Source organism: Ctenopharyngodon idella, chromosome 8 (genome assembly GCF_019924925.1).
Source record: "Ctenopharyngodon idella isolate HZGC_01 chromosome 8, HZGC01, whole genome shotgun sequence".
NCBI classification, from domain to species: domain Eukaryota; kingdom Metazoa; phylum Chordata; class Actinopteri; order Cypriniformes; family Xenocyprididae; genus Ctenopharyngodon; species Ctenopharyngodon idella.
Genome location: NC_067227.1, coordinates 19,905,900 through 19,929,097, shown reverse-complemented (window position 1 = coordinate 19,929,097; position 23,198 = coordinate 19,905,900). Strand labels below are relative to the sequence as shown.

At 37.8% G+C, this 23,198-nt stretch overlaps 1 protein-coding gene across 3 annotated transcripts in view; it reads right to left on the bottom strand.

Annotated features, from left to right (window-relative positions):
* Positions 1–2,243: 2,243 nt before the first annotated feature.
* ptch1 (patched 1) overlaps positions 2,244–23,198 on the bottom strand; it is a 65,624-nt gene continuing 44,669 nt past the window's right edge. Inside the window, exons 17-24 of one of the 3 annotated variants that reach the window (XM_051903844.1) lie at positions 22,864–23,047; positions 19,035–19,315; positions 15,293–15,430; positions 15,007–15,149; positions 8,885–8,984; positions 7,252–7,545; positions 6,621–7,176; positions 2,244–5,326 (exon numbers count right to left, since the gene is read on the bottom strand). In XM_051903844.1, the coding sequence (XP_051759804.1) occupies positions 6,622–7,176; positions 7,252–7,545; positions 8,885–8,984; positions 15,007–15,149; positions 15,293–15,430; positions 19,035–19,315; positions 22,864–23,047 (1,695 nt within the window). In that variant the 3' untranslated portion in view covers positions 2,244–5,326; position 6,621. Of the gene's footprint in view, positions 5,327–6,620; positions 7,546–8,884; positions 8,985–9,134; positions 9,164–15,006; positions 15,150–15,292; positions 15,431–19,034; positions 19,316–22,863; positions 23,048–23,198 lie in introns of those variants that run through there. The other 2 variants (XM_051903843.1, XR_007931371.1) reach the window with 2 other exon arrangements.

Genomic DNA, 23,198 nt, shown 5'->3' with positions numbered 1-23,198 from the left:
TTGAAGAATTCGGACCCTGATGAAGTCGGTATAAATATATAAGTATAGTATTTTTATGTTACATTAATCAGTGTCTAGCACACCTTCCTAAGGAAAGGATATGGACCAGAAGACGTTGCAATTGCTAAATGATATTTAGACAGACTTAAAGAAGTTTCAGATCTATACTTGTGCTCTTATTATTTAAGTTATTTTGCCATTAATGTAAATAAACATGTGCAAACAATACACTTGCTCTTGTGAATTTATTTTGATGTTAATTACATTTACAAGCTGTTTCTTTAATACCGCGTGGTTTATATACATGTTGATGCTGATTGGGCTGACATTTTTGAAATACCCACCAAACAAGAGAAAACGTATTTCAAACCCGTTTCCAGGAAACATGTTGTTCAACCCGGAAACCGTAGCAAAACGTTGCGCACCGGTTTGAGCTTGAACGTGCCCCTGGTAAAAATGACTGGCGGTCAAAGGAGGAAAGCATTGTTTTGCCCGCCAAGGGGGGCGTTCCCCTCAGGGCGTGACGTCACGTGAAAACTATCAATAGTAATGATTTATGGAAAAATGAATATATGACGAAATACGGGCTGCATCCAAAAACTTAGGCAGCTGACTTGTTGCCTCGCTGCCCTAATCAGGCAATGACTTTGCAGGCAGTGTTTGCGCACGAAGACACCTCACAACACTGATTTCGGACGGCAGCATAACGGTTCAATGATCTACAGCAAAATAGCGCGAGCTTTGGTGATAACTAAGCAAATATTTAATTACTACAATAGTCATTTCGCGCTAAAAATTACATCAAAAGTGGAAAACAATAGTCAAAAACGTACAATTGCACACAAACAGACCATCAACTGCAAATTTCAGACGCCATCTTTATTTATTTTTTTTAGTTCTACTGTCACAGAATGGAAAGCACAGGATTGTGGGATATCAAGGGCAGCGAAGGATATATCTATGCTGCCTTTAAAAATCGATCAGATGAAGACATCTCATGAGACAGGAAATTAAGCTAACTTTGGATTCGGACATACCTTGATGCCTTCCTACCTTGAAATGCGTCCTCCAAAGGCAGCATTTTTCAGTTTTCAGCCATGGAAATACAGTTTCTGCCCGATATTTTAAATTTAAATTTAGATAGTAAATGTCTTAGGGTGTTTTACCATAAGAGTGACATAACAAATAAGAATAAAAAATAAATAAATTACTTCTCCTCATTGTAATAGCCCCATATTACAATATCCCATCCTTCAATAACAACCTCTTTGCAAAAATCAGATCATGTCACAAGGTCATAGATTTCATAATGAGCCATTTTTGCAGTTTATGGCAATAAAAGGTTTTTTGTTCATTTTTCTTTTTGGAATAATTCAAGGATTTATTTGAAATGAAAACTCATTTCACAATAATGTTAATTAACAACTAAGTCCAGCGCCAAAGTTCGATTTCTGAGCCTAGATTACATCACATGACTAGAATGTCAGTCCTGATTAGATCTTATGTTGTGCTCTTGTTAGCTCTAAAAGCAATTACACCGACCACAGTGTATTCAAGAGAGCAAGTCGCTGCAGTGTATCAAAGGTTACAGTAGATTGAAACAAGCTTGGCAACTATAGAGTATGAATAATAAATGGCTGCCACCCATGCAGCAGAGTTAGATGGGGGCAGCCTGAATCAGTTTCCATCACTCTGTTTTTAAGGCCATATGCCCCTTTTCATTACTTAGAGCACACCAGCTGTATTGTAACTACAACCAATTTCCTTGCAGTCTATAAAACTGTCAATCAGAATCATACAAGTGAGCCGAGCGCAGAGTAGAGTATGACTGCCTGAACAGGGGGAGACTGAATTTGTAGCCAGATGTCAGCAAGTCGAAATCCTGTGTGCGAGATAATGTTGTTGGACTTTCTTGACTTTAATGTAAAGTTCAGGCAAATTGATTAGGCCTTTTGATTGTATGTTTGATATTTACACAGGCTAGGTCAGGGAATTGTATTTTCTTTTCTTAGACTCACAGCATAACCAGCAATGGCTCGGATGGCTTGGTTAAATCAATCAGGTTTGTTAGTTTAAGGCCCATATGTGAGGAAATTCATAATGACTGGGTGTTAGGTGATGAAAATGCTAATGCTCCATGCGTCAGTTGACTCGTGAAGGTCACAAGGTTATGCTAAAGAAATAGTCACGGGTGTAGCTACATTTTGAAGAATCATTTATTAAATGTATAGCAAAGAGACAAATAAGTTATAATATTTTTATTTGTTAGAATTCTATCAGTGTTTGAACATTATTTAGAGAGCTAGTACATTTGTTCTACTTTCATGGCTAGCTTTTCACAAAACCCAAAAACAGTCTTCAGATTGGACTCACTCTCGTCTATATAACACTGTAACAGGGGAACTTTAGTTGTCAGAGAACAAGTTAGCAATGAAAGTGTGCATCTTAATGTCTTCTCAGTTATGTTCTCACAAAAATGGTAGCATTACATATAAACTCTTTAAAAATATACTTCTGTCAAATAACTTGACAACTACTATGTACACTACAAAAATAAATTTTCATATAAATAAATTATATGGCATACATTTATCTTTGTAACTGAAAACGACATACATCCACGCAAAAACAAGAAAAAAAAATGGCAGTCTGTAAAAAAAAACAAAAACATTTTTTCCTTTTAAATTCCTCTAAGAGCTATGATGAATCTGTAAGGTAAATGTTATATACTCTTTTTTTCCTATTTAACATTAGTAAGCACTTTATACAGATCAAAATCCATTAATGTAACAAAGAAACTGTAATAATAGTGTTTTCCGACAGACGTAGAAATCCCTGCATTGTTAAGAACTGGCATTATGACCATTATTGAACAAAACATCTTATTATACAAAAATATAAATATTGCAAAACAAATGTAAAAAAAAAAAAAAAAAAATAGAATATATATATTTATATATATATATAAACATTACAATAGTTGCCAGCCATGATTTTCTCCCATTTCTGCCAATGTGACATGTAGGAGAACACAAACACAACAAACAAACAACACAGAACAGCTCTCAAAGTCTTTGTCAAGAACAAACATATGTTTGACAGGAAGTCAATCTGGATGAGGGGGTTGCAGCAAACACACAAACATACTCTTTAAGACACGCATGCCAGCTTCAGAGCCATGGAGGAGTGGTGGCTCCACGACCCTTGACCCTTAAAGCACTCGCATGCACCATTTGGCAGTCGAGGGGGAACGTCCAATTAGTGTCACAGCGTTATGTTGTGGATTTTTATGAGGTGAGGTCAGCGCAGAGAACTGCTCATGCTAAATTAGGGCCAGTAGTTGTGGTTTGTCATTGAGGAGGTCAACGAATTGACAAAAACCATCGTCATGATCGGCCGTTATGCGACGCACACCTTGAGATTGCTCGTTAGCTTAGCTTATTAAAACAAAAAATAAGACAAAAAAAAGTTACGTCACCAGAATCAGAGCGGATATTGTTTTAACAGTAATGTTTTAGCTTAAACCACGATCAAACAGAAATAATGCCGTACCATAAAAACAAACAAACAAACAAACAAACAAAACGCTACAATGGAAACCCGAAAGAACCGTCACATTACATTACTTTAGTAATGCAAAGTTGGAGTCATGAGCAAATTTAGGGTGGCCACAAATGACCGTTTTACAGTAAATAACTGGAATATGAAGATACAAGAGACCAGAGAGAGTTCCAGTACGGAGGACAGAAAAACAGAGGCACAGTCACCCAACAATCACTCATTTCCTTCTTCATTTCTGCTCAGCTAAATTCTCACGCATAGCGTGTTTCATTGTTAAACAGTATTTGTTTGTTTTTTTCCAACTACCACAGGTTTGTGATAAGCAAATTAACATTAAAAAGAATAAACTCTAACGCTTCAATATACACAAAACGCAAACATCCGCACGCACGCTTAAACATCTGATGCTTGTCGGCAAACAGCTGGATATTAATGTGAAGTTCTACATGTTCTAGCATATGTCTGAACAAATATTTCCCTGAATGTGTCCTCTGAAAGTGAAAGTATCTGTGCAGTTTTGTACTGGTGTTCTGAACAGAAGTGTACCGTAAGTGCAATGGAACTGCCACAAAATCATTCAACATATTATGTTAGGTCACTTAGTGTTTGTTCTTGTTAGTTAATATGCATCTGAGTCCCTGTTTCCACCTGGCATTAAGGTGTGTTTTGGTCGATCGGATCACAAGTGGACGAGGAAGACACATTCCCGTTTACACCTGGTATTTCAATCCGTCTCTTTTGGCCACTTTCAAACACTTCTGTCCTGATTTCTTTGAGGGGTGGGTAAATGTAAGGGTTTTTTTCAGATCTTTTGATGTAATGGACAAAATAAACTTGCGCAATTTACATATGAACGCGCCCAGAAACAACAGAAAAACATAATGAGAGCAGCAGCTTTCGTTTCTGCTCTGACAGCTGCAAGACAACACCGAAACCGGTGAGTTTGTGTTAGAAATCAGGAATGGTGAGAGAACATTGTGCTTGGTACATTTTCTTCAAACCAAACTTATGGCTTCAGTCGACAAAGTTTAAATCCTGCCTGGCTAATGCGCTTTCCATAATGTTTACACATTCAGTAGGCAGAGAGTAGGTGGTCTTTAGTGGCTGTTCGAACACATTCAGCCACATAAGCGTTTCCACTACGAAAGCAATCCAGTTGAATGTGTTTTCGACTACCTCTGAAAGTGGTCGAAAGTGGACAAGCTCAAAACGTTTTATACCCCGTTTACACCTGTATTTAACTTCATCCACTTGTGATCCGATCAACCAAAATAATACCAGGTGGAAACAGGGGTCTAGGGGGCCTGACGTGGACCAAAATATTCATACATGCACACATACAACAACAAAAACTATACATTTTCAAACTCTCACACACACAGTTCTATAAAATTAGAGAAAATAATTGCATAGCATTATACAAACATTACAACAATATCATAAGCAGCAACGACTGTATGCTGAAATGTTTGTCAAGAATGAAGTTTCCTTATGGCACAGATACCCAAATGATGGGTGGGCACTTGGAACACACAAGTCTGACGACCCCGGTCAAATTATAGCTACTCTCATTCATTATTTACATTTGTGTACACATAAATACTTAGAAATATCTAACAATAATACACCAGGGTTATACAGTAACAGAGTCAAGCACCGAAATGGCGCCGCTGGTCAAAGTGTCCCTGCCATGCAGCACCATGTTTCTGCCACGCTGGCAGACAGATGTCCCATCTTTGGCTGTTTGAGCTTCAACATTCAACCACTGTGAAGAGAAAGTGAGGAAAAAACAGGGTTAATAGCAGATAAAAATAGATTATAATTAATTCATAATAACAGATAAGATACCTGGTTAAAGGTCCTTGCACACTGAATACATATAAACCTAAATACGAATGTCAATCATGTTTACACACTGCCTCCAAAACTTTCGTCTGTCATAAAAAATTGGATCGGGTTAAATTTTTTGCATTTTTCGCATCCATAGCAAGCATTTTGAGAGGTGTTTTGAAAATTTTGAGCCACTGTACAATATGACAAATAAAGTGCGGAATATAAAGAGACGGAATATAAAAGCTAACACTAGTATTTCCTACACCTACTGTGATTATTTCGGGATAATCCCGCAGCTCCTTGATAAGGAGGTGGAATTCTCCTTCCTCTCTAGGCAATCTCAGGATTGGATAGACCCAATATTTTTTTTCTTTTTCTCTTTTTAAGAAGAGAGAGGGAAAAAAAAAAAAACAAAAAAAAACTTCCTCACTGCTTGAAGACTCCATTTTGTATTGTTTTGCGAATTTTTTCGCAATGGATTAATTAATAAGCATCAGACTCAGTGTGCAAGGTTTCTGTGCATGACAAATTTTTAGGATGATGAATATGAAAAAATGCATATGAAAATTTCGGACTCGGTGTGCAAGGACCTTAAGTCTACATAACTGAATCAGATAGAAAAGTGTTATTATTAGTAATCGTTTTTATTAGGACTGTCAATTTAATTAGCTAATTCTATTATAAACAATTACGTGCTAAATAAGTAATGCAATTAAAAGCACATTTTGATTATATAAGTAATTTCATTAACAAAAACAGTAAATATTTTTAATGCTTTCTGAAAGAAGTCTCTAATGCTCAGTCTCTAATGATCATTTATTTGAACAAAAATACAGTAAAACAGTAATATTGTGAAATATTATTACAATTAAAAATAACTGTTTGAATATATTTAAAATGTAATTTATTCCTGTGATGCCAAAGCTGAATTTTCAGCATCATTACTCCAGCCTTTAGTGGCACATGATCCTTCAGAAATCATTCTAATATGATGATTTGGTGCTCAAAAAGCATTTCTTATCATTATCATCAATGTTGAACACAGCTGTGCTGCTTAATATCTCTCTAATGCTTAACATCAGCTCTAATCTGCTAAATGCAGATTAAATTTTAATTACATTTATTTTTAATTAATATGACAGCCCTATTTATTCACAGAGTGCATACAACTGCTGATTTGATTTGGACCATTTTACTGGAATTTATAAGAATTCTCTCAGACTAACCTCAGCTGGAGGGTCTTGTGTGGCAGACATTGGGAGCGTCATATTCTAGATCCTGCAGCTCCATGCCCTCCGCTTTTGAGCTGTCGTTGCTCTCGTCAAAGGGCACGTGAGGGTCGGAGAAGTGAGGGTCAGTGTAGACATCTTCTGAAGTGTGATAGCTGTCATTGGAGGGGTAGGACGGGTAGGCAGGGCTCTGGCCGGGTATCCCCGAATGAACGGCGACCGTCACCGAGGCTGAGGCCGTCACCGTTGTGATGGGCTGACAGTAGGGAGGGCCTGTGGACGGATGGGAAGGGTGAGAGTAGGGGTTGTGGGAACGGGGGCGATGGGCCCCTGAACGTTCCCGGTGGTTGGGGCCCGAACGGCCACCTGGCTCAGTAGCGGTTTCAAAAGCATCCATGCGCGGCCTGTGAGGGGGGGGCGGGTGTCCACTCCCAAGGTCCCTCTTAGGGTCCCTGCTACAGTATCGCTTTGACGACTGAGGTCCAGCATCCTGAGAACTGGGCAGATGGGTAGACCTGTAATGCCGCTGTGGTTGCTGCTGTCTAGAGTCATCCTGTGGAAAACATTGTAACACTGTTAGTTCATTGTTTTTATGTAAAACATATAGAAATATAAACGCTCTACTCACTGAGTGAGAAGGAAACACTGGCAGTTCAACTTGACGACTGCCTTGTCGTCCCCCTGTGGCAATCTGCACCTCCTCTAGTCTGGCTGATCGCCCCCTGTTGGGCTGGAGGTCATATTGCTGAAGTTCTTGGCTAATGCCAGACACAGTAGTGTTGGAACCGTATTCTGAGTCTGAGGAGTCTGCTGAACATGCTCCAGGGGGCGTGTGACTGGGCCGTGTGGTGAAGCGGACCACCTGTGGGGGAGGCTCTGGAGATGGGGTGGGCAGCCGGCTTCGTCCATCCACTGGAGATACCTGAAAGTGTATTGGACATGAAAATAAAAATCTGAGCAGTTGCTCTGTCTAAAATTTGTAGATGTCCAGTGATATTTGAAAGATTTAACATCATCACATAGTCTTGAATATTTACAGTGGCTCTAAAAAATATTTGGACAGTTTAGCCATGCTTAAAAATGCTGACATTATGACTGATAAAACCAGATAAATGGCAGTTATTAAAATTCTATGCTATTTTGTTTAAATAAATTAAAAATTAAACTAAAATCAAGCATTTTTAATAGTTAATTTATGCATCATAACATTACAATGTGTTTTTAAAATTAAACACTGTAAAGGCTGACATATGAAATAGTCAGAAAAATCAATTTTTTTTTTTTTTAAATGTAACAGTTTTTTGAATCTTTACATAAAATATTAAAAAATGCAAAAAAAAATTTGAATACTTGTTTTTTGTATCATATTTGATAAATCAGGCTTTTATAGTATAATATAAAAGAAAATGGAGCTCATACTCAAGGAGTAAAAAACACCCCATTTTATTTACACCCCAAACATTTTATTCAGAGGCTCAAACTGAGCTAAAATATGTGATTTTGTGCAGTTGCTGATATTTATATGGCCAAAAAGTATGAAATCCTGATAGCTTGTAATGTAAATCAATGAGATATTTATAGCAGTATAGCTCCAGTTTTCAATAAAATGCATGTAAATGTCAGTTTTCATTCTATATCTGCCAATTATATGTCTTAAAATTATATTTAAATGCTTAGTTTTATGATTAAAGCTCTGTAGTTTTTATTGTGGGGGACAAAATTCCAAATTGCACTGCAATACATATTTGATACATTTTAACATGATTTTTCTAAAAAAAAAGATGATTTTCTAAAAAAAGCATGGATAATTAAGCAAACCTAAGTTGCTTCAGTCCCGTATATGCTCATCTTGAAATATTACTAACAATATAAAAGTTATTCTTAGGTTTAAAAATCAGTAATTTCACAGCAAAAAGACATGTATCACGACCTGAAGTGGGATGCTTTTAGAATTATACAAAAAGGCCTTTTACTTGCTAAAAAATTATAAACTATCAATCAGACAACAGTTTTTTCAGCAAACTGTTGATAATTTAGATGGCTTGGAAATCTGCGTATCAAATATGGTAGAATAGGTTTTATATGGTTAACTTTATGTGAGCATTAGATGACAGCAAAAGTAATCTAAGTGTCTAATATTGGCAACTAAATATTTTGATCAATCTTTAAGAAAAAGCTAAACGGAGTATAGCTCTGCATAGCACTATGTATGGTATGTGAAGGCGTTATGCAGGAAAACTTAACGGGAGAAATCCTCTTACCTCAGGATAAGGGCCAAAGTAGGACAACAAGACTGGGAGCAGTACCAGTCCATTCAGGACCCCTAATACTGTTAGGATGGCCAAAACAGCAAAGAAATACCTGTAAATACACAGCAAAAAGCAGTCATTAGAATAAAAAAGGAACTTTACTGCTATGATTCAAGCACAGAGCAAAAGTCACTAAGGCACATTCTAACAAACATTCGCACACAAAAAGACTTTAGTCGGGTTTGGTTTTAAACAAAATTACCTTGTGCCAGAGAAAGTCTCCAAAGAGGTCTTTTAGAAAGCAGCACAGAGAAGCAGAGGACATAATTAGTTGGTTAATTCAAAAGCATGGAAAATAGGGAAGGAAAAAGTTTTTTTCTCTTTTTTCTAGGGGTGAGTGGAGTACAAGCAAACATAGGGAAAAGCAAAACGGGAAGGAATGTGGAGTACAGGCTTGCGAGAGAAGAGAGGCAAAGCACAAAGGGACAGGGGCCTCTCTCGCTCTTTAAAAAAAGAACGCAGAAGCAAACAAATGAAGTGAACGGTATAGAATTTAAACAATTTAGCCTAGGAGGAAGAGACGAGAGGAAAGACTACAGGCCCCTCTTGCCTGGCCTCAAGCACATTCACTTTTCCCTCTCTTTCTTTCTCTATCACTCTTTCTATGCTAAGCCCCTGTGAAATTTCCCTGCCTTTTACAATCCCCTGCTCTAATTAAATCTCTAGAGTATCAGGTAAGACCCCCCAATCTCCTTGACAAATCCCTCCCTCCTGTCCTTCTTCGCTCCTTCGCTCTTTCTCTCTTCTTCATTATGGCCAGCTTTCCTTCCTTCGCTACTCCAGCAATGCATCTGTGTAAATTGCTGCGGCTCAAATTGCAGCTGCCATCTTGTCCCTTAAAGAAACACTGGGACAAGAGGACACATACTTTTTTCTTGAAATTTTTTATTTTTTTTTTAAACGTTGAATTTTCTCCTTTATATATAAAGTTACTAAATTTATTCACTGAGGAAAAAAAAAAAAAAAAAAAAAATCAGTATTATTCCCCCCCAAATATTCTTAAAGGCACAATATGTAGTTTCTTTGGCACCTATTCAAAACAAAGGCGCAGCTTGATGACGCTGAGATTGAGCACAAAATCATGGGAGTTGTCATCTTCACCTCACAGCCGGTGGAAAAGAATCGGGACAGGACTCGGGCAGAAATCATATTCATGGACAAGATTATTAACGTTACTGTAGTATGAAGCAGAGCAGGGCTGAGTGATGTTTGAGCTAAACGAGGCCGCTAGAGCAATTGCTAATGAGAGACGAGCGTGACACACATCTCGAGAGGAGCGGAACTTTTATTATGCCACAGTCGCTGCTTCCGGTCAAGCGTATGTGGGGTAAAGCAGCACTGTTTTATCATATTAGATACATTTGAGCGTATTGAAAATGATAACGTTACTGTGTGTTCGCTTGGTGGCTAACAGTTGTTCCCTTGTCTAATAAAACACATCATATATTAAAGCGTCTTTGGTGTTTCCTTGGTTTCTACAAAATAAAACCGGAAACCGAGGGTAACACCGGTATGATGTCATTGACAGGCGACGCACAGACATGGTCCGTGTCCTGGTTAAAATTGCTTATTTCTCTGGATTTAAACATTCTTGGAAACATTTGGGATAATGTAAGTACACAAGTCAACAAAATATATAACACTTTTCTAGTAGTTTTTGAATATTTTAATCCAAAAATCTTACATATTGTGCCTTTAAAACAAGACAAATTTACTTGAGCCCTGAATATATATATATATATATATATATATATACACACATACACAGGGCTTTTTTGCTCAACAGCCACTGTGGCTAGTGGTTTAGATATTTTTAATTTTATCTCATAATTTGGCAGCAGGCTGCTGTCACTTTTAAGACCTGACGCACGGATCCATATACTTTCACACATGCATTTCCTTTCTCAACTGTTTACGTTCACTTGAAATATAACTGACTGTGTTTACATGAATACTCACCAAGACCAGCATTTTGACATTATTTTGTGTGTATTTGACTGTTTAAGTGCATAAGAACTCAATTTAGTACTGAGAGGCGGATTTCTTTGTGAGCACTTTGGGTGTGATAAAAAAAAAAACTGCGGGAATGAGTAAAATTATGCGGAATAAGCACAATCCCATGCCGAAATTCAAGCCCTGTAACAACAACAATATTCATCCGGAGCAAATGAAACGAGCGAGTGAGGAGAGGCAGGTTTGTGTGTCAACTCACTGTCGGAGAGATGAGAGCGAGAAAGCGCAGCTGGTATTGTGTATCTGTTCTGCGGAAAATGAGTATTGGAAGAGTTTCAGATATTTCAGTATCGATATGTATCAAAAAAACACTACATTGCACTTAGTTTAATATTTCAGACGCCTTATATATATATATATATTATAAAATACATATTTTAGTAAAATTTAATGTAATATAACTTTTTAAAATATGTATATAAACAGACAAAATGTCACGTTTATAATTATAAAGATAAAATATAAAGAGATAAACAGATAAACAAAATAAATCAAATAAATATAATTATATAACTTAATTTCTCATCATAAATGTGTTCTCTGAAGACCACTTACTATCTTATATAACTTCAAGTAAATTCATCTTGTTAGAATATTTTTACTGGAAAACAAATTTTTGCAGTGATGTCAAAGGCACTGGATGTGTGAAATATGCATTTAAAACATACTTTACACGGGAATGAATATGTGAATGCATGTGTGGGAGAGAGAGTGGGTACATTAGCAAACGCCCACCAGCTGGTATGCAGCACAGCTGCGCCTCAGACTAAACTCACAGACACATTTATAACTGATGCTGCTCTTGCTCGGCCTCCCCAGGTTTACAAGCAGCTCCTCAGACTCAAACAATGTCCTGTAAATATCCGCACAAGGTGGGCTTCTCACTAGAGAAACACAGATCTGGGTGTCTCTCTAGGCACACTCACTTTATCCATGTCGTTCAGGAGATTTCGTCGGTCTGGTTCAAGGAAACAGCTACCACAGTGTTTAACCAAGCAGACGCCACTTGTTTGGGGAGAGAGTGGAGAGAGAAGCCAGCCTGGTATTATTTAGGCTTATGTTTGAAAAAAATGTTTGGATCTTTAGTCTATGTCTGTATTTCATCAAGTAAGGCTCCTTGAATTGCACTTTTGGGTTTGATTCCGGCTCTTGCTCTACCACACGAAAGACAGAACTCACAAGCAGAGAGATCAAACAGATCAATAGCTACAACTCAACAGACTATAAAAAATGAACATCGTCTTGGTTGAACTGCTCGGTAAGTCACAGACTCCAAACTAAACGTTCGTATTGATGAGTGATTTACACCGGTGTGCTTTTCCACGGATGAGAGCGATTCCTTCAGACTGGCTGAAGCAACAAAAGAGTTTTATGTTCTTCAACTTTGAACTTTGAGACATCGCGTGAAGTGTCCATGAACCAAGAGCTGTTCTTGAAAGCCACTTCTCCCTAGCGAAACCTCGCCGAGCAACACGTCCGATCTGTTTGGATTCAAAACATTAGCGGACCTGACAGAGCAAAGTCAGGGAAACATTTATTCCTGCAAGGCTATAAAAATACAGCCTGCGTTTTTGTTTTTTTCCATATCTTCGGAGGCCAGGGGGTTTTGTTTGATGAAAAAACAGTAGTTGCGTTTCAATGGGAGCCCATGAGAGGGACTGGGGCCCAATGTGGTCTGCGGAGAGAGTGTGTGATTACTCTGAACTTGTGTGTGTATTATTTTTCTGGCATGCTACTTTAGATCCAGAGTGATTTGAGGGTGGAGGGCTGTGGTGGTTTTCCAGTCCTCTAATAAGAATGAGCTACTGCAGACATTTGTTCTTTCCCTCCCGAAGAAACAGCCGAGAAACTTACCACTAAAACACCCATGACTCAGTTTGATATAAGTGTGATTTGAATTTCAGCACAATGAAAGTCTCGATACCACTCCAAGACACAGTAAATTACTGTATGCGTTTGGACTCATCTGAGGATGGAAAGGACATAAAACATAAAGCAACTGCAAAGTTACTGATTTAGATCCTCTAAGTAGCAGTGTGTGTCACTCCTCATTTCCACCCCTCGACTTGCTGCAAAATAACCCCCGGGCCCTCTCTGCGCTTAGCTTGTAAATGTCTTTGCTGGGCCGTAGAAAAAAAAGATTACAGAAAACACAGGAGAGCCTCAAGCTCTGTGAAGACAGACAGGAAAGATACATGCTCATGTAGAACTTGTAGGGAGGTTGGTTAAGACTGAGAAGAGAGTTAGGAAAACATTTACACTGTGTACTAACCAGGCGTGATGTGACAAAAGAGACAAGTGATAAAAGCGATCTTTTCTATGTTAATCAGTTTCTGTCAAACCAGCTATGATGAGCAAAGAGCAGCACATTTTGTCATTCGCTTGGTTTCCATGTTTATACTTAAATATTTTGAGCCTGATAGCTACGCCCTCACAGTAAATTCACTGGCCCAAAATCATTCTCCTCATGAATGTTAAACATATACTCCTCATGAATATTAGTGTTTGTTCACCTGAAAATGACAATTACCCACACTTGTGTCATGCGTTCATCTTCAAAATACAAGTGAAGATGTTTTTATTAAAACCTGAGAGACTTCTATCACTCCACTGAAAATGTTTTCCACCAAAGCTTTGATGCTTCATAATGTTTATAAGGAAATCGTAAAAGAAATCCATATGAATCGAGGGGCTTAATTCAAGTCTTCTGAAGAGACACTATCATATATATGATGAACAGATTAAATTTAGGCTTTGATTCACATTTAAACATTTATCAAAACATATACTAACCAAATAACGTACTATATTGAAGCTGTATATTACTGCCATATGGACATTACTTTAATACACTCATCTCTGGCTGATAACAGAATACTTCCTAAATTGTAACATTGAAACAAGAATTTCTGTAAAGCTACTTTGAAACAATATGTATTGTGAAAAGCGCTATGTAAGTAAACATGAAGTGAACTGAATTAAACTGAACTATCCCTTTAAACAAGGATGCCATCTTAGGAAGCATCCCAGATGCCATGGCAATACAAGGTAATATGGTCACATCTTGCCTGGTTAGGACACATTATTTAAGACAAATATTGCACAAGAACAGCTATTGTGTACTAAAAATATAAGAAAAATTAAAATGACAGTATATTTGACCAGCATTACCTCAAGAGAGAGAAAAAAATACTAAAGGGATTATTAAAGGGTTAGTTCACCCAAAAATGAAAATTATGACATTATTTACTCACCCTCATTTTGTTCCAAATCTTTGAGACTTTCATTTATCTTTGGAACACAAATGAAGATATTTTAATGAAATCTGAATGATTTGTTTCGCTCCATTGACAGTCTATGCAACTACCACTTTGACGCTTCAAAAAGTTCATAAAGAGATCGTAAAACTAATCCATATGAATTGAGGGGATAAGTCCAAATTTTCTGAAGAGACTATCATTTTTTTTTTAATGAAAACATTTAATATAGGCTTTTATTCATAAACATTCATTAACGCATATCAGATATGGTAAATGAACGCTCAGTCATGCTGGCTTGATGTGTGAGAACCAATGAGGCTGATTCTTGGGTGTTAAGCAGCACATTTGAGCTTCTACAAGAACCAATGAGGTTGGTTCTCATGCGTCAAGCAAGTGAGATTCTGTTTATGTTTGCTGATTAATGTTTATATGTGAATAAAAGCCTAAATTCAATCTGTTTATGATATAAAGCAATCGTATCTCTTCAGAAAATTTGGACTAAACCACTCAATTCATATGGATTAGCTTTAAGATCTTTCTATGAACTTTGTGGACGGTCAATTGAGCGACAGAAATCTCAGATTTAATTTAAAATATCTTCATTTGTGTTTTGAAAATGAGTGAAAGGATTTTTCAGGGTTTGGAAAGACATGAGGATGAGTAACTGATGACAATTTTTTCATTTTTGGGTGAACTAACCCTTTACTTTGATTAACACAGCTATCCCATCTTAAAGTACATCAAATGTACTACAATCTATGCAGCAGAAAAGGATTCAAAATACAAGTCTGCAGTCTTTACCTGACTATGAAGTCAAACTCTGACCCTGCCAACATCAAGACTCCTAACAGGGTGGAAAACGCTCCATCCAACACTGGGGCAAACATGTGCTCAAGCGCTAGAACGGCTCGTTTGTTCCTATCCCCGATGGCTGTGAGGAACGCCTGAGAAACATGACAAATATGATGAATATGAATCACCCAGACTAATAAATTATGAGTGCACTAGCTATATAGAGTTGCAATTGTGAGATAAAAAGATGCAATTGTGAGAAATAGTCGCAATTATGACTAGCACATAAACTCACCAGTGCCACGTGGACGGTGAACTCCACACCGATACCAACAGAAGCGATGAGGATGACGACGGGCACAGCGCTGAGCTTGATGCCGATCAATCCCATCATGCCGAACAGCTCTACCGTCATCAAAGACAGCACCAACACCTGTTGGAGAGGACCGGCAAACATAAATCCATCATCCTAGTTCTTTCCTAAAACACAAGGAGCCATACTTTACATAGATTAAAGTAAAGTACGGCTCGGGTTAGATGGGTCAGCTTAGATAAAGCACTGTGGAATGTGGGAAAATATCTGCTCTTCAGACGGGCTCTTTTGCGACGCTTTCATATGGAGCTGAACTCGGGCTATGAACTGGTGAAGTAAATGCCATAATCAGCTGATGAGTCTTGGGTTACTGGGGGGCCCAGCTGCCTTTGAAGAGGGATGAAGAGGACAGAAAGAGGGCCAACGGAGGGGAGTTTGGGGGCTGGGAAGGTTGGCAAATGAAAGGGGGGGGGGGTCGAGCATTGCGGAAGTGGGGACGTATGGAGTTTAAGGGGGCCGCTGGTGGTCTGGGACAAAAGCGCAATGGTAAAAGCTGAAGCAGGGCTATAACTTTCCCTTTCAAGTGTCCAGTAAAGCAAAAGGATGAAGCCGCTATCCTGTTAGACAGAGTTGGATCAGTCAGATGGCTTAAACACTGCCCCTAATAAAAAAGAAACCATCAAAAAGTGGCTGACAGAGTGTGGGAAAGAAAGTTAGGCCTCACGAATGATATAAATGTTACATACGTGCACATTTCAGCAGGAACAGCAAGTCTATTTTATATGTGGAGTGCTATAGTTGCTGTGGTAACCTCTCATTTCCCCATTTATTTTAGAGAAATGTCTCAAAAAGCCTCATGTAGACTAAACAAACTGGCTCTGACAGTATAAGATAAACACAAAGAGCAGGGCTGTGAAAACACAGCTTCTCTTCAGCTATTCCTGCCTGCCCTCCCCTGTCTTGCTCTAAATTGTGGACATTTAATTAATTCCAAACCTCTTGTACATCACAGTCCTTCACAGAATAATGAAGAGGACATTGTGAAAGCTTGTATATACACTTTATATTTATTTGAATTAATATTTAATAAATTAGAAATAAATCATTTGAAAATTAAAGGTGCAGTATGTAAGATTTCTGTCCGCTAGAGGTCGCTAGAGGCCTATTCAAAACAAAGGCGTAGCTTGATGACGCCAGGTTTGAGGGCGGAATCTTGAGACGTGGTCTTCACCTCGACGGAAGGTGCAAAAGAATAGGGAAGAAATCCCTAAGAAATCATGTTCATGGATGTGATTATTAACGTTACTGTAGTATGAAGCAGAGCAGAAACGAGTGTTGTGGGAGCTGAACGAGGCCGCTGGAGCGACTGCACAACACACGCCTCACGAGCGGCAGAACTTTTATTATGCCACAGACGCCGGCGCTGCTTCCGCTTTTCCGGTCATGAGTATGAGGTAACACAGCTCTGTTTATCATATTAGGTATATTTGAGAGTGTTGAAAATGATGTTATAACGTTACTCTGAGCGTTCGCTCGGTGGCTGCTGTGAGACACTTGTTGCACACTGCAGTAAGCTAGATCGATTTTAGAATATCACATTAAATGCTGGATGGCTTGTGTTGATAAATGGCATGCAATTAATTTTAAAACGTATTGTATGATGGAGAAAATTCTGTATTACTGTTACTAAAAATAAAGCTGCATCTGATTATGCTATGTTAGCTACTTAACAAAATAGTGTTGTTCTCTGAGGCATAGTAAAGCATGGTACTAGCAAAAAATCAAGAAAATTAGATTTAAACAAGACTAAACCTGTTGAGCTATATAACAACAATTAGTTTTCTGTCTATAAATATATCAAAACAGTTGTTCCCTTTTCTATTAAAATGTGTAATATTTTAAAGCGTCTTTGGTGTTTCCATGGTTTCTACAAAATAAAACCGGAAACCGAAGGTAACGCGGGTATGACGGAATTGACAGGCGACTCCTCACATGTCAGGAAGCCTTGGTTAAAATTGCAATTTTCTTACGATTTACAAATAGTTGGAAACATTTGGGATATTGTAAATACTCAAGTGAACAAAATATATAACACTGGCCTAGTGGTTTTTGGATATTTTACTGCAAAAATCGTACATATTGCACTTTTAATTAAAAAAGGTATCTCTCCTGTCCGCATTTAATTTGAGTAAAACTGCAAGGTTTGTGAAGCTAAGTGTTTATTAGATATTCAAAGATTTGTTTCAATGGTATAAATGAGTATTTGCTGAATGCTGACGGTAAATGAGAAAGTATTATAGTGTTTGCCTTTCTGTTACTAATAATATAAAAGCAACCGCTATAAGGGCCGTTCACACAGAACGCGTTTTTCTATTCCAATGCGCTACTTTTCCATTGTTTTTCTATGTATTGCATCACGTCTCAAAAGCGTGTCTCGAGACCTTCGCGTTCTGCGCTGCGCTTTTTAAAAAAACCATTCTTGAGCACTGCATCTCGCTTTTTAGAGTCAAAGACACGTTCTGCGTGAATGAGCCCTAATACTTTTTCATATACAGTTTACTTTCTTTGTTTAACAGTTCTATCTAGTAACATATTAGACAGACTGTTAAAGAGACTAATGAAGACGATGAATGGGTGCAGGTGTGCCGTTCTCTGGGCCGTCAAAATAAAAGTCCCGCTTCCAACACATCGGTCAAACAGAAAAAATTATCGGCAGAAGCCGATATTTTAAAAAATGCCAAATATCGGCCAATATATTGGCCTTAGCGATATATCGGTCGAAGGTAATTGTGAGAAAGTACTTTTTATGAGATATAAACTAAATTGCAAAAATATACTCAATTTTGAGACAACTAGGAGAAATATGTGCAATAGTGTTTTAAAGGTGGTATTGAGAAAATAGTTGCAATTTTGAAATCTAAAGGTCACAATTTCAATAAATATTAACTATAAAGCTGCCATTGTGTAATATAAAATGCACAATTGCAAAAAATAGTCCCAATTACCTTTCATTTTTGAAAAGAAAAAAAAAACTCTGAGTAAATAGATATTAATGGATGATAATTTATGAATATGAAGAATTTGAAAAATTAGCATTAAATTTAACCCTATGATGCATGTACTGTTGAATAACCGAAAAAATATTATTTTTAAAATATTTTTACTCCAAAACAAGATTATAATATTTTAAAAGGTTGTATTTCGAGAGAGTTACACGATGAAATAAAACTGAGTTCAAAAGATAAAAAATATATAATATATATATTAATATATATATATATATAAAAAAAAAAACACATATGCAGCATGAAATGTTTTATTTAGTTATCTATATATTTATATCTATATAAGACCTGTTCACACCAAGTCCAGTGTGACTAAATGCCACGAAAGTAAACAATATTTGCAAATATTTTTAATAGATATGTGCAAAAACTACTTATACAGAGTCTGACGTCTCTAAAAAATGTTTAGATACATGAATTAATTTTTTTGGCATGCGAACAATTTAAAAAAACCGACCTAGACTTCCAACTAAAAAAAAACAACAGATAATTGCAGTGGATATTTCAGAGTATGAAGGAGTTCATAGAAATGTTCTGTTTCATGCCAAAAATTCAGACTTGGTTTTTACGGGCCTTGAATGTACATACACAGATAGAGCCAAGTCTGTGATGGATGTACGTGTACACAAAACCCTGACACATCTTAAGAAGAAACTTACTATGATTCCCGCAGTCCAGGGGTTGAGCAGGAAGACAGCACACACTAGAAAGGTGCAGGCCAGCACGACGCTGATGGACAGCAGGAGCCAGTGACGCAGGCCTACGTACTGCTCCCAGAAGAGGAAGGGGTAGCCGTTGGGGTAGCTGGGCAGGCCCTGACGGCTGTAGTTGCTGCAGATGGCACGGACACTCTCGATGGCCTCCACGAACTGTGGCGTCTCACGAAGCCCGTTGAGGTAGAAGGGAAACTGTGCATATTCGATGGGCTCAGCAGCAGGAACTGCAGGCGTAAAGACAAAGAGGTCCAAACAAATGAGATAATTAGTAGTAAATTTTACTTTTACAACAAGCCGCATGATCTGGTGGAGTCGTAGTTAGCATAAAGGATGTCTAGCGTTCTCAAAGTGACAGACGGCACCTATTAAACATGTTGATTTCTTCACCGCCCCAGGAGGAAAAGAGGGCTAAATTACCAGCTATCAAATCTCAACATGCAGCCGAGTGTCAATCCTGACGATGATCAGCTGTAATTATGTTGTCAAAAATCTGCACTGAAATATCCCACCGCTCCTCGCCGGAAAGAACACACACACACGAACGACCATCAGACGTTTGAGTATTGCCAAATTCATGCTGACAGTTATCACCTGTCATCAAAGCTTGTGTGCACTGCAGGGCTTTCAGCAGCAGGCCTGGAATGAGTCATCACTCCGGCTACTGGACTTGGATAAGCGGCAGTCTTAAAACCACAAATAAAATCAGAAGAATGTGACCCAGAATGACTAGCGCTCCGGAGGTGTGTGTGAGAGCGTCTGTGAAGGGCGTGTGGGTGGAAGGGAGGGAATATCTGAGTGTGTGTTCCTGTGCCTGAAGGGTCAGGCAGGACCACTTGCTAAACATGCTTTTGCCCCGTTATAATCTCCACTATAAATTTCCATCAGGACGGGAGTTGGACGTCTGCCAGCCTGCTGTGGGGGCTCTGACTCGGAGAGGCCGTTTCAGCTTGTTATCCAGTCACATTTCCCCCGAGCGCCCACTGTGTACTGCACACACACAATGTACACAAGCTCACGCAGCCGCTGTTAACTTTAAAAATATGACTACAAATTGAATAAACCCACTTTCGCTGTCTGAACTTCATAAACGATACACAAGTCATTTGTTTTGGAAAACCTCAATTGACCATTACCAACCAAATAACAAACTTCCTTTGTAACAGAATACATTAAATCGTATACTCCTAGTCTTACTATGAACAATACAATGCAGGTTTCAAATCTATTTATTTCTTTAAAACATGCACTGATGAGTTTTTTTTTCATTACTTTTTTTATTTAAAAAGTATTTATTTATAAATGAATCAAATTAAAATAAAATAATTAATCAGAAACAACTCATCATTGCTTGTTTAAAGAATAAAATTAAAATAAAAATGATTTTAATTGTAATTTGGTAATTAATTACTAGCTACTAATTACATCTTCAACAGTGTAAATAGATTACTGTACTAATTAATACTCTCTCTAAAAAGTATTGCATTACTTATTACCAATTACTTTCTAAATCGTATATAAACCTCGACCAGTTGAACAATACTAGACATGAAACTGATCTTTTCAAATAAATAATATAAAATTGCATAAATTATTCTTGAACTGACCAAAGTAATTAAATAGAGGTTACATTAAAAACACATTTTTACATACATTAGACCAGTGTTTCCCAACCCTGTTCCTGGAGGCACACCAAAAATGAGTTATTATTATTTTATATATTATACTCTCTATTAAAAACCTTCAAAATGATGTATGATTTGTTGGAATCAGACAAAAAATGACTAAGCTACACCTGTTTGAAATCAATAGAGTCAGCAAAGTCAATTCTGAGAAAAACAAAATCACCTAGCAACCAAACCTTGGTAATACCACAAAATTTGCCAAGTCAAAACCCTTATCTATAGGAAGAAGTATATATTCAACTTTTTTTCCATAATTTCACAATTGTTTGATTAACATTAATGAAATAGACAGCCTATAATGGTGCGTTCACACCAGACGCGAATGAAGCGTTAAGCGCGAGTGATTTACATGTTAAGTCAATGCAAAGACGCGATAGGCATCCAGCGGCGTGATTCGCGCAAATGAGGCGGTGCGAATTGAGCGTTTCGGGCGTTTGACACGCGTAACGCGTGATTCGCGCGAGTTGAAAAATCTGAACTTTGGCGAATATTCGCGCCGCGTTAACCAATCAGGAGCTTCCTCTAGTAGTGACGTGATTACGACGTAGCGAGCGGAGGCAGAAATCCGAAACAACTATGGAGGACAAAATCATCGTCGCTGTATACTTCATACTTCATAGAAACAGGAATAAAAAGGATCTTGCTTAGAAGAAAGTGAGTGAGGAGGTCGGACAATATATATATATATTGATGGACCCAGACACGGCGCTGAACGAGTCTACGCCGTTTTTCAGCCTTCCATAGCACATAAAGCGCAGCTACCGTCTCAACAAAATCCATATCAGCCATTTCGCAACGAGACTGGAGCCACCTGGCAGAAGCCCCTCCATGACGTGAATTCGCGTCTGTTGTGAAGTGAATTTCACGCGCGAATGAAGCGAGTAAACTCAAAATGTTCAAGCGTCCAACTACGCGCGAATAGCACGATTTATTCACACAAGTCACGTCTGGTGTGAATGCCCCATAAGACCTACTGTTTCACACGGATCTAATATAATGTTACACATCAGATGTTTTTCCCCAAGAGTTAACCAAACGTTCACTTAAGACATAACAGATAATTTCTGAGTAAATACTTGCCAAGACAGATATTTTTGAAATACTCTAATTCTGTGTATATCGGGATCGCTGCGTCTTTGTGCGTGCTTCAGATCTGTCAGTCAGTGCGAGTAAGATCAATTTGTTGACATCAGCGTGAGTTTGAAAATCACATTTTGTTGGTTCAGACTCATGCCATCCAGTATTTGCTATGAATATTCATAAAGTTGCAATGCTGCGCTTTAAAACGATACCAAACTTGTGCTGAGGGAAACGCCAGTCATCCAGAAGCGAGCAGAGAAAAATGGCATTTTTCATGGACAGGAAAGATACTCCTCTCAGAAAACATACAAATAAAGATACTTTTAGATGTTTAATTGCTATATGAAGCACTGGGTTCACTAGACAAGGGCTTAATGAACTCATTTTTGTGAAAACCTCAAATTCTACCAAAATTGACATTTTTCACTTGTTTTGCCTATAGCTCGAAATTAGCCAGTGTGCATTCCGACTCATTTTGACAGCACGGGTCACATTTTTTCAAAGAAAAAGTAATTAAATTACAGTAATTAAATACTTAGTAATGAGCTACACCCAACATTGTACATAAGATAAATATGTTCAATGCTATATTTTATTTGGAATATCCTGTTTTACTATAAAATATGTAACGTTACGGATGTAAAATGTTTTGTAAATGCCATTTCATGTTGACTTCATCATTTAACACAAAAATGTATATCCTAACAAATAAGACCTGATTAAAGGAAAATCCACAAAGTGACAGCAGATTTATTCACAGGTTTAAGATATCTAAGTAACCTTGGTAAGTAATGCATTAATGCCATCTGCTGCTTGGGATGAAATTAGTGTGCTAAGAAGGCATATGCGCTAAGGATAACAGGATAAGTTCAACAAAATTCAGCATATTAAAATGCTGAAAAAAAAAAAAAAAAAAAAAAAAAGATGACGTCAACTAAGTTGGTCACATCAACTAATTGTAATGTTTTTGGCCCCTTGGACTGGTGATAAATGAATTAGAAAATACTCACTGTTGAGTCTGCTGACAGGAATTGAGTCTGTCCTGTCATGGAGCCACTCGGGAGGGTGAGGACGGATGTTAGCCTGGGATGCGGCGTAGGCCACCGGGTCATTGCTCACCCAGGCAGATAAATAAATATAGAAGGCGTTTGGGTTGATGATTCCATCGGCACCCACCAACCGCTGTTTGGTTAGCTAGTGATAAAAAAAATAAGAAAATGTAAAATTAGAAAATGTTCAATCAACATGGTTTGTCTGCTAACATTAACTTTTTCTATAAAAAGCAGATACACCAATGTATGTACTATATAATCAAGCATTGTGAATGCCCACCAGCACTGCAGTA